At 43.8% G+C, this 12,500-nt stretch overlaps 1 protein-coding gene across 1 annotated transcript in view; it reads right to left on the bottom strand.

Moving 5' to 3' along the window:
- The window catches only part of LOC143294101 (protein PIF-like), a 62,205-nt gene that overhangs the window by 8,211 nt on the left and 41,494 nt on the right, over positions 1-12,500 (bottom strand). The window contains exon 6 of the mRNA XM_076605533.1: positions 1,378-1,481. Coding sequence (XP_076461648.1) covers positions 1,378-1,481 — 104 coding nt within the window. The remainder of the gene's footprint in view (positions 1-1,377; positions 1,482-12,500) is intronic.

Here is a 12,500-nt window from a genome sequence, read left to right as displayed (position 1 = left end):
AGTGGAGTGGAGTGTACTGCAGTGGAGTGGAGTGTTGCGATGCGTTGCGTTGTTTTGTACTGCATATCCACACAGAACATTTTAAAACATATTGACAATACAATACAATACACCTCATTCTTTTATCTACTTACAAGTTCATTTTCTCTGTGTTCTCCATTGTCAGTTTTTTTGTTCTTTTTTATACGCATCAGTCATCTAATTATGTTGTTGCTATTCTCACATATACATTGAAATACAGGAGAAAACAATAATAATTTTCGCCTGTTCCCTTATGTGTCTACTCACTGAAAACGTCTTGCAGCAAAAGAAGAACCCAACGTCAATTAGTGGCACAAGTTACACAGCGGTAACCATGACATCTCCGATTTGAAGTGAAGGGGGGCAATTCTGATTAGTCTGTGTGTGGTGTACTGTGGGTTAACTTTTTTTTTCTTCTTTTTTCACAACAGATTTCTCTGTGTAAAATTCGGGCTGTTCTCCCCACGGAGAGCGCGTCGCTACACTACAGCGCCACCTTTTTTTTTTTTCCCCCCTGCATGCAGTTTTATTTGTTTTTTCCAATCGAAGTGGATTTTTCTACAGAAATTTGCCAGGGACAACCCTTTTGTTGCCGTGGGTTCTTTACGTGCGCTAAGTGCATGCTGCACACGGGACCTCGGTTTATCGTCTCATCCGAATGACTAGCGTCCAGACCACCACACAAGGTCTAGTGGAGGGGGAGAAAATATCGGCGGCTGAGCCGTGATTCGAACCAGCGCGCTCAGATTCTCTCGCTTCCTAGGCGGACGCGTTACCTCTAGGCCATCACTCCATTTGAGTCTTCTATGCCCACTGGGAGCATTGCATGTGTATGAATGAGTATTGCTTGTGCTGAATAAACATTTTTTCAAGCATTTATGTCTTTTATGTGCACATATTGTTAAATGTTTGTCTGTTACATGTTTGTCTGTGTGTGTGTGTGTGTGTGTGTGTGTGTGTGTGTGTGTGTGTGTGTGTGTGTGTGTGTGAAATCTGATTGAATGACACCGGAAACGAATGATGAGCGCCCAATGGCAGCCGTCATTCGGCTCTAGCCAGGTAAAAAGCCTGTTGTGAAAATGACCCCGCGTTTGTAAAGCGCTCAGAGCTCGGTCTCCGACCGAGGATAGGCGCTATATAAGTATCCATATCAATCGATCAATATTGAATGACTGTGATACGCGTCTCGTCAATGTGTTGTACACTGCGAATTTATTCATTCTATTGGATGTAATAGAGTATTCAGTATTCTGTATCCAGCACTGCATGTTGAATTGCCGTTAGTTATGTACAGCGTGGGAGGAAAAACAAACAACAACAACAAAACCCAATAGATCCTACACTCTGTGCACTCACCTCAGACTCTCCGTGCCCTTGGGGTCAGGCAGGTCGGCCTTGAAGCGGAAGGTCAAGGTGAAATTGGAGCGGAACTCCATGTTGTTCATGGCCCAGGCCACTACCTGAAATAACCAGTGTCAGGTGGAAAGACCTTTGGTCAGCATGAAACAGGAACGTCCTGTGGTCAGCAGGAACGTCCTGTTGTCAGATAGAAAGAGGAAAGGTCATGTGGTCAGCAGGAAAGTCTCAGATAGAAAGAGGAAAAGTCATGTGGTCAGCAGGAAAGTCTTGTGGTCATCCGAAACGTCATGTGGTCAACGAGAAAGTTCTGTGGTCATCAGAAAAGTCTGTGGACGTCAGGAAAGTCCTGTGGACATTAGGAAAGTCCTGTGGTCATCGGGAAAGTCCTGTGGACATTAGGAAAGTCATGTGGACATCAGGAAAGTCCTGTGGACATTAGGAAAGTCATGTGGTCAACAGGAAAGTCCTGTGGACATTAGGGAAGTCCTGTGGCCATCAGGAAAGTCCTATGGACATTAGGAAAATCCTGTGATCATTAGGAAAGTCCTGTGGTCAACAGGAAAGTCCTGTGGACATTAGGAAAATTCTGTGGACATTAGGAAAATCCTGTGGACATTAGGAAAGTCTTGTGGTCATCAGGAAAGTCCTGTGGACATTAGGAAAGTCCTGTGGTCAACAGGAAAGTCCTGTGGACATTAGGAAAATTCTGTGGACATCAGGAAAGTCCTGTGGACATTAGGAAAGTCTTGTGGTCATCAGGAAAGTCCTGTGGACATTAGGAAAGTCCTGTGGTCATCAGGAAAGTCCTGTGGACATTAGGAAAGTCCTGTGGTCATCAGGAAAGTCCTGTGGACATTAGGAAAATCCCGTGGTGTACGAGAAAGACCTGTGGTCAGCATGAAACAGGAAAGCCTGTGGTCAGCTGGAAACAGGAAAGTCATGTGGTGGTCAGCATGAAACTGGAAAGTCATGTGGTCAGCATGAAACAGGAAAGTCCTTTAGTCAGCATGAAACTGGAAAGTCATGTGATCAGCATGAAACAGGAAAGCCCTGTGGTAAGCATGAAACAGGAAGGTTATGTGGTCAACAGGAAAGTCTTGTGGTCAACGGAAAAGCCATGTGGTCAACAGGAAAGCCCTGTGGTCAGCATGAAACACGAAAGCCTGTGGTTAGCAGGGAAGTTATGTGGTCAGCAGAAAAGCCCTGTGGTCAGCAGGGAAGTGGGTGGGTGCAGTCAGGTTTTGACAGAATAGAGTGAGGATTTTTGGGAGTGTCACAATGTGAAGTCATCGGCATAGAAATACTGACTGACATTTTTGACTCACTTGTGTAAACAAAGTGAGTCTATGTTTTAACCCGGTGTTCGGTTGTCTGTGTGTGTGTGTGTGTGTGTGTGTGTGTGTGTCTGTGTGTGTGTGTCTGTGTGTCCGTGGTAAACTTTAACATTGACATTTTCTCTGCAACTACTTTGTCGGTTGACACCAAATTTGGCATAAAAATAGGAAAAAATCAGTTCTTTCCAGTCATCTTGTTTAAAACAGTATTACACCTCTGGGATGGGCACCAAAAAAAAAAAAAATAAATAAAGAATGAAGCCTAATTATATGCAAACTGCATTTACTGTTATATTTATATTTTTTTGTATTCTCTAAACTTGGCACTCTTATCTGATATTCTGACCCAACAGCTAGAGCAGTCATTATTATCATTTTTTGTTCAAACAGGAACTTCTTTTGCTAAGCATGGAATTTTTATTTATTTTGCAAACGTTTTGGTGCAGATAGTAAAAAAGGGAAATTACTCTGTAATGCTAGGGGAGTTAATTTGCTTTAAACTGATCTTTCTCATCTTAAACATTACATTTTGAAATTATACTCAATACATAAAAAGCTTGGATTTAAAAAAAAAAGTTTATCACAAGTGAGTCTTGAAGGCCTTGCCTCTCTTGTTTTTTATTGCAACAGTCAGGGGAGCAGTATAGAGAATAAATGGAACTCTGATCAAGTGATAATAAAGTTTACCACAGCGTGTGCAGAGGAAAGACGACAGACTTCAAAACTACTAGCAGACCGCTTGACTTACTGCCCCAGTCAGTCTCTTTCTCCCACCACCACCGATTCTTCTCTTTAATATTTCTATTTTGTTTGTTTGTTTGTTTGTCTTTCTGGCTTCGACAATAAACTGCGTCTGAGTCGCTGGTCTTTTGTTTTCTGTTAACAGTCTCCAGAGAGAGCGAGCGAGAGAGAGAGAGAGAGAGAGAGAGAGAGAGAGAGATACGTGGGGAGGGAGAGAGAGACAGAGAGAGAGAGAGAGAGAGAGAAAGAGAGAGGCTGACAGACAGACAGACAGACAGACAGACACACACACACACACACACACACACACACACACACACACACACACACACACACACACACACACACACACAGATTCAATCGTATCAATGTCTGATGTAAACAAGTGTGTTGTTTTTTTCTGGCGTGTCGCCTAGCCCGAAGCAGAAACTGATACTGCGGTCATGAATCGTTTGAACCCGCACCAAAATAGATAAGCAATGTCAAGTGTAGCTTGACACAGCAGTGATCAAAGAACACAGCCAGCGCTGGAATAGATCAGAAATATTCAGTGCAGAAAGGCGCAGCAATGACGAAAAAAAACATAGAGCCAGTGGTGGAATTGATCAACAATTATCAGTGTAGTGTGACACAGTAGTGATCACAGATTAGAGCCAGCGCTGAAATAGATCAATGATATTCAGTTTCAGTTTCTCAAGGAGGCGTCGCTGCGTTCGGACAAGTACATATACGCTAGGCAGACGCCAGACAGCAGCATAACCCAAAGTGCATGCCAGGCCTTGAGTGCATGCTTAGGTATGTGTGTACCTATCAGAGTGGATTTCTTTTTCCATAATTTTGCCAGAGGACAACACTTTTGTTGCCATGGGTTCTTTTTCAGTGCGCCGAGTGCGTGATGCACACGGTACTTCGGTTTGTCGTCTCATCCAAAAGACAACAGTAACATTCAGTGCAGCATGATACAGCAATGATTAAATAATGGAGCCAGCGCTGAAATAAATCAGTAATATCACTACAGTATGATACAGCAATGACCAAACACTATCAGCCAACACTGAAAAATAGAGCAGCAAAGATCAGAGTTGCGTAACACACAGCAGTGATTAAACAATGGAGGCAGCACTGAAACAGATTAGTAAGTAACCAACGCATTGTCACACAGCGCTGATAGTGGACAGGAAAACAATATACATAGACCCAGGTTTTGGCACACATTCGTCAGACTCAGAGGAATCTGGTGAACAGTTCTTCAGTGCAGCGCCCCAGTGACTCTCCACAGAGGTACTGAAGAAGTAGAAGAAATTCAATATGTACACTCGGTTCCCACCATATTGCAATCGCAACACAATCACATAGTCCTGCATATAAACGGCTCTGAAAACCTCCGAGATCTAAAAAAAAAAAAGAAAAAAAAAAGCAATTCCCCCAACTGCTGGAGAAGAAATAACAGAACCTTAAAACTTATGCATAAATTCATAAGCCATATTACAGAAAAGAGGTCTGCAAACATGAACAGCATCCAGTCGGAAAGTCCATGTCTCCAAACAGCGGCAGAAAATGGCATGGTGATTCAAATAAAAAGAGAAAAAAAAGCTATGAATGATGGAAGAAAATGGGTTTAGGGGCAGGGTAGCAGAGAGAGAGAGGGAGAGAGAGACAGAGACAGAGAGGGAGAGAGAGGGGAATTTTCATTCTTTGATTTGGGGCAGCGTTTTTCTTCCTGTATTTCAACAGGCAAATACACACATCAGTTGTTGTGACAAACGGGGCCACTTATGATTTCCGAATGCTACCTCTTTCCCCACTGCCTGGCATGAAGAGAACAAATACGTCACCCACTGTGTGTGACTGCAGCAGGACATGCGAAATATGGATTGTCAGAGACAGCATAGAACGGCAGAGTGTGGATGCAAGAAGGCACTGAAAAGCAATAACATTTGGCCCCCAAGATCCTTCAAGAGTCTCAGCCAGTGCTTCTACTGATGTTCTCCATTAATTTCAATGCTGGAAAAAAAAGAGAGAGAAAAAAAAAGTGAAAAAGGAAACGAAAGAAGAAAACGGAAAACGTTCGCTGAAGAGATGAGAGGAAATGCCTGATGCATTCAGAACAGTCTTTTTTTTCATTTTATTATATTTTTTTAAACCAACTGCTCAGACGCGTACGACGACAGTGGGCAGTGAACTGACATCATGCAAAGATCGTTTGAAATGCGCGCTGGAAAGAAAGTTACACAGCCAACCCCCCCCCCCCCCCCCCCACCCCCTCCCTCCACCACCCCCTTGTGTATGTTGCCGACTTGGCTTCAACAACCAGCCCCACCAAAGTAAAAAAAAACAAAACAAAAAAAACAAACAAACCCAAGAACAACAACAACAACAACAAAACCAGCAAAAAATCAATAACAAAACAACAACAACAACTCGTAGACTGGAAATGGGCATTTTCAAAACACTGTGACAAAAATAAATCGTTCAGACATTGGACTTCTTATGCAGCATTCAACAGCGATCGAGGCCCCGTTTTGTACATAGTGGTGTGTCCTTGGGGGGAGGAGGGGGAGGGGAAAAGGGCGCTTTACTCCAATTTTCCTCGCTCCATCCAGGTTTGAACAGGTGCCTGACTTCGGTTAAGAGTGAGAATGTCAAAACAGCGTTCCAGTGCCAAGCCCTTGACCCATTGGTTAACAATTTACTGCCTCGATGGCCGTAAAAGTGAGACCTTTACCCTTTAACCAAAACATTTTCAAGAGGTCACAGTTTTTGGCTGGTCATTTAGGCGCAGTTTGATATCATTCCGAATTAGAACGGACAGTTTAAATGTTATCCAGTATAACATGGGCTGCTGACATGTTAGCGAGAGAGATGGGGAGGGAGAGAGAGAGAAATAGAGCGATACGGGGAGGAGGGAGAGAGAAAGACAGAGATGGTGTGAGAGAGTGAAAGTGGAGATTTGAGGATTAGGAAGACAGAGAAATGGTGAGAGGGGAGAGAGAAAGAAAGAGGCATGAGGATGAGGAAGAGCGAATGGGGAGAGGGGAGAGAGAAAGAAAGAGGCATGGGGATGAGGAAGATAGAGACATGGGGAGAGGGAAGAGAGAAAGAAAGAGGCATGAGGATGAGGAAGATAGAGACATGGTGAGAGGGGAGAGAGAAAGAAAGAGGCATGAGGATGAGGAAGATAGAGACATGGGGAGAGGGGAGAGAGAAAGAAAGAGGCATGAGGATGAGGAAGATAGAGACATGGGGAGAGGGGAGAGAGAAAGAAAGAGGCATGAGGATGAGGAAGATAGAGACATGGGGAGAGGGGAGAGAGAAAGAAAGAGGTATGAGGATGAGGAAGATAGAGACATGGGGAGAGAGGAGAGAGAAAGAAAGAGGTATGAGGATGAGGAAGATAGAGACATGGTGAGAGGGGAGAGAGAAGAAAGAGGCATGAGGATGAGGAAGATAGAGACATGGGGAGAGGGGAGAGAGAAAGAAAGAGGCATGAGGATGAGGAAGATAGAGACATGGGGAGAGGGGAGAGAGAAAGAAAGAGGTATGAGGATGAGGAAGATAGAGATAATAGATATGGTGAGAGGAGAGAGAGAAAAAGGATATTTGAGGATGAGGAAAATGAGAGGGGAGAGAGAAAGAAAGAGGTAGAGAGAAAAATATGGGGGCGGAGGGACGGAAGAGTGGGAGACAGAAACAGACAGACAGATAGACAGACAAAGACGGAGATATACAAAGAGACAGAGACTGAGGCAGACAGAGACACAGAGAACTACTCACAGAGAGAGAGAGAGAGAGAGAGAGAGAGAGAGAGAGACAGACAGACAGACAGACAAACAGACAGACAGAGACAGACAGACAGACAGAGACAGAATATACGAATGATTTAATGTGGTCACGCATATTTCTGCCCCTTTACAAGAGGACAGGTTGGGGAAGAGATTGTACGTGCAATAAATATCAAGTAATAAAGATAGCTTACGCACTGTACACATGATCATGACATGAATACCACACGACATGTAACCAGTTGCAAGACAGAAGTACATGCATTTTTGTATCTATCCAAACAGAATGCTTTCTCAGTCTGCTCAAACGGAATCACAATGTGAAACCAGTTATGTTACACTGGGATCAGGATTTCCTTTCTCAACATTGTCATGTGCGTCTGGGTTTGATGTCTTTGTAAACGTTTCTTTACCGACTCTTTGAAACAAAACATTATCTGTCGGCGGACATCCGCCGACTGTCCATTGTCACGAGTCAGTTCATTAAGTTCATTATCATCTATCGAATTGTCCGAGTCAGTGTTTTCTGTGTTTGGGGACACGAAGGCCGTGCTCCAACTTTCATTCCAACTCACACATTTCTGCGTCGCACAATGTGTCTGTACCCGTGGCTTCATCGTGAAGGACTGTCACTGCACGTACATTCGTGTTCCCTTGTGTCATGTCAATCTGCTGGTCGTCATGCCGTGCGTCGCTCGATGACAGTGGTGCAGAGAAAGGGGGTGGAGGTGAAGGGCGGGGGGGAGGGGGGGGGCAGTGTCACACATAAATATGTCAGCGTGAACAGCTTTGTTGTCAGCGGTGTCAGTGACATAGAACACACTGGGAGGCGTTGGCAAAAAAATAAACCCGAGGGGGACAGTACACGTTCACGCCTTTCTCTCTTGGTGCCAGTCTGAGTACTTCTGCTCTTCTTTTATCTCTTGTTCACCTGGGATGGACATTTTCGGCGGTATACAGCTGTGCTGTGCTGTTGAGCAACAGGGGGTTGACCGGTCGTTGTCAGTCAGAGGACGATGACAGCTTGATCGCCCCTGCCTTCTACTTTGAAAGAAGACAGCGTCATGTCTTGCAGCATTACATCAAGCATGGTTTCCAGCGTCGACGGCAGTCCCTCAACAGGCATGATAGTTCTGTGCTTCTTCTCAAAGCGGTAATCATTTTACAGAACGAGAATTTGGCGTCTTGCTGGCTTCCAAGCCAGGGAAGCTACTCAGAGAGACCAGAGAGAGAGAGAGAGAGAGAGAGACTGACAGACAGACAGACATAGACAGAGACACAGACAGAGGCAGATAGACAGACAGAAACACGTACCGAAACAGAGTCAGAGATGTTTTCAGACAACCCACTTTATGGACGGAGATCTTAGTTTGGCTTGTGGTCGGTGATAGCGACACGGGGCCATTATAAAACGATCGATTTTGCATTAAAAGCCTTCAACAACAGCCAGCCAAGCCTGAAGAGAGACAGAGAGAGAAACGGAGATAGAGAGGGAGGAGAGGGGAAGGGAGACGATGGGCAGAGAGGTAAGGAGAGGGAAAGAGAGAAAGAAAGAGACAGAGAGACAGGGGAATGGGCAGAGATACAGAGAGGGAGGTGAGAGAAAGGGAAAGAAACAGATAGATGGAGAAGCAAAGAAGACAGACAGAATAGATGGGAGCGAGCGAGAGAGGCAGACAGAGAGAGACATACAGACATACGAAGACAGAAACAGACACGGGGACAGAGACAGAAATACAGACAGAGAGGAAGAAGAAGAAAAAGAAAAAGAAGAAGAATTAGTATCTATAGAGCAGCACTAAATCTTGTGCAGCGACAAATCAAAGCGCTTTCACACCAGACAGTCACACGCATGCATAACTCTAGACTGAAAAAAACCCCAAACAAATAAAACAAGGAAGAGGCAGGTTTTTAAGGCTAGACTTGAAAGAGCTGAGTGCGGAGACCTGACGCAGAAAACCCGAAGCAAAATGATTTGATTGCCTGTAGACCTGTGATCATTTGTTAGCATAATAGATGTCATCAGAATCTGAAAATAGGGGCACACAGAGAGAGAAATATAGAGAGGGAGGGAGGGAGAGAGAGAGAGGGGGAGACAGACAGAGAGAGAGGGTGGGAAATCTGAAAGAGTATTATTGAAGGTCGGCCATAGGCCTCAAAGGGGAGGGGGTGAGGGGGCTAAGGGAAGGCGGAAGAGGGTGGTGGTGGTAGGTGGTTGGGGGAATAGGGGCAGGGAGTGTACAGTTAGTTTAACAAACTATCCTCCTCACTATTGATGATGTATACATATACGTTTGGGATAGACACATTGATACCATTGTTGTTCTTTTTAAAATGTGGTGTGGTGTGGTGTGGTGGGGTTAGAGAATATGGATAGGGAATCCTTTAAAAAGTATCATTGGTGTTCTTTTTAAATGTGGTGTGGTGTGGTGTGGTGTGGTGGGGTTAGAGAATATGGATAGGGAATCCTTTAAAAAGTATCATTGGTGTTCTTTTTAAATGTGGTGTGGAGGGGTGGGGATAGGGAATGTAGATAAGGAATCCCTTTTCTTTCGTTTTTCGTTTGTTTTTTTCTGTTCTTTTCTTCTTCCTTCTTTCTTTTTGATTAAAGAAATAACATTTATATATGTCCTTTTTCATATTTCTATCCACACAAATCTTGAATTTGTGAATCTTCAAATACGGACGTACACTAAGCGTTTGCTACGCTCATATCAAATGTTTGATACACAAATGACACATTCCTTATGCATATTTATTTACTTCATAAATATGTATTTTCTCTTCTTTTTTTCGTGTGTGTGTGTGTGTGTGTGTGTGTGTGTGTGTGTGTGTGTGTGTGTGTGTGTGTGTGTGTGTGTGTTCCTAATGCATATGAGCAATGTAAACGCAAAAAAATGACCAGAAAGAAATTGTTAAAAAGAAAATAACAACAAAAAAAAACCCCAACTATTTTCATCATGAATTCCATCATTGCCGACCGCAGGAAAATATAAGTGCTGAACACACACAGAACACCTCTTGATGTACTACTGCTGTTCTGAATACTTTGGACCCAGAAGCTGTACGGCTGTGTTTTAAGGACCTGCAGCGTACAGATGCTTTCATGGTGAAAACCGGGGTGTTCACCTAACGAACGAGAAAAAAGGAAGAAGAAGGAGGAAGAATACCTTCGGACAAAAAAGTGCTTTGTGCATCTCGGGAACAAAATGGCAAACATGAGCAGAACTGAGTTGTTTTTTGGTTTTTTTTTGTTTTGTTTCTATTGTGGTTTTTTTTTGTTGTGTTTTTTTGTTTTTTTTGCTCCAGCTATCCATCCTCTTCCTCTTCCTACTCCTCCCCTTCCTCCGCAAAAAAGTTTGAAAAGTTAAAAGTTAAAGCAAAATTAGTTGCTGTTTTTTTTGTTTTTTTTTTGTTTGTTTTTTGTTGCTCCTCCCCATTTCTTCATGAAAAACGAAGCTAATCGATTGTGTGGTTTTTTTGTTTTTGTTTTTTTTTCTCTTTTTTTTCTTCTTTTTTTTCCTGTGTGTTTAGTTCTGTTTCTTTCGCTCCTTGTCTTAAATTGCTCGCTATGTAATTCATCAGCAATCCCTAAAATAGGATTGTAATACATTGAACCAGCACACTAACATCATACAATCCATCAACAACATCATCAACAACAAAGAAAGAGATGATGTTTGGGGAGTTTATTTTATTCCTTTCTCTCTCTCTCTCTCTCTCTCTCTCTCTCTCTCTCTCTCTCTCTCTCTCGTTTTGGGAGGATGTGTGGTGGGGCGGGGAAAGAGGAGTGGGGAGGGGGAGGGGGGGGGGGGGGGGGGGGCACGCGCAACGGTTTTTCGCTGTCAGAAGCTGGACCAGGCCCCATTATGGTGTCTCCGTTACCGTCATGTGATTTCCCATCATTTGGATATATCCGTGTACCCTTTTTGTTGTCTGAGAGAGAGAGAGAGAGAGAGAGAGAGAGAGAGAGAGAGAGGAAGGAGAGAAAGAAAGAAACAGATAGACAGAGGGAGACAGATACAGAAGAATGGCAGATACAGACATAGAGAGAGACAGAGAGAAAGAGAGAGACAGAGAGAGAGATATAAAGAGCCAGAGATAAAGAGGCAGAGAGAAAGAGAAAGAGAGAGAAAGAGGCAGAGAGACAGAAAGAGAGAGACATAAAGAGGCAGAGAGACAGAAAGAGATAGACATAAAGAGGCAGAGAGAAAAGAAGGAGAGAGAAAGAGACAGAAAGAGAGAGACAGAAAGACAGAGATAAAGAGGCAGAGAGACAGAAAGAGAGAGAGAAAGAGAGAGAGAGAGACAGAAAGAGAGAGAGACATAAAGAGGCAGAGAGAGAGAAAGAGAGAGAGAGAGAGAGAAAGACAGACAGACAGACAGACAGAAAGAGGCAGAGAGAGAGAGAGAGAGAGAGAGAGAGAGAGAGACAGACAGAAAGAGAGAGACACAAAGAGGCAGAGAGACAGAAAGAGAGAGATAAAGAGGCAGAGAGACAGAAAGAGAGAGATAAAGAGGCAGAGAGACAGAAAGAGAGATAAAGAGGCAGAGAGAGAGAAAGAGGGAGAGATAAAGAGGCAGAGAGAAAGAGGACATAAAACCAAATTATTTGTATTTGTATTTCTTTTTATCACAACATATTTCTCTGTGTGAAATTTGGGCTGCTCTCCCAAGGGAGAGCGCGTCGCTATAATACAGCGCCACCCATTTTTTTTTGTTGTTGTATTTTTTCCTGCGTGCTGTTTCATTTGTTTTCCCTATCGAAGTGGATTTTTCATAGAATTTTGCCAGGAACAACCCTCTTGTTGCCGTGGGTTCTTTTACGTGCGCTAAGTGCATACTGCACACGGGACCTCCTTTATCGTCTCATCCGAATGACTGGCGTCAAGACCACCACTCAAGGTCTAGTGGAGGGGGAGAAAATATCGGCGGCCGAGTGGTGAATCGAACCAGCGTGCTCAGATTCTCTCGCTTCCCGGTAGGCGGGCGCGTTACCTCTAGGCCATCACTCCATACAAGAAAGAGCTGTTATTGTTAATGTACGCACGCACGGGCGCGCACACACACATGCACACATATATGTTACCAGGGCATTGGGATGAACACATTAACAACAGTTGCTTTGTTTTGGGTTTGTTTGTTGTTTTTTTCCTCTCCTTTCCCGCCAGCCGTAGGGAAGAACAAAATAAAGCAAGAAAAGCATCAGCAAAAGGAAACATAAATGGAGGCACACACACACACACACACACACACACACACA

Source organism: Babylonia areolata, chromosome 19 (assembly GCF_041734735.1).
Source record: "Babylonia areolata isolate BAREFJ2019XMU chromosome 19, ASM4173473v1, whole genome shotgun sequence".
Taxonomy (NCBI): domain Eukaryota; kingdom Metazoa; phylum Mollusca; class Gastropoda; order Neogastropoda; family Buccinidae; genus Babylonia; species Babylonia areolata.
This window is presented reverse-complemented; position numbering and strand designations above follow the sequence as displayed.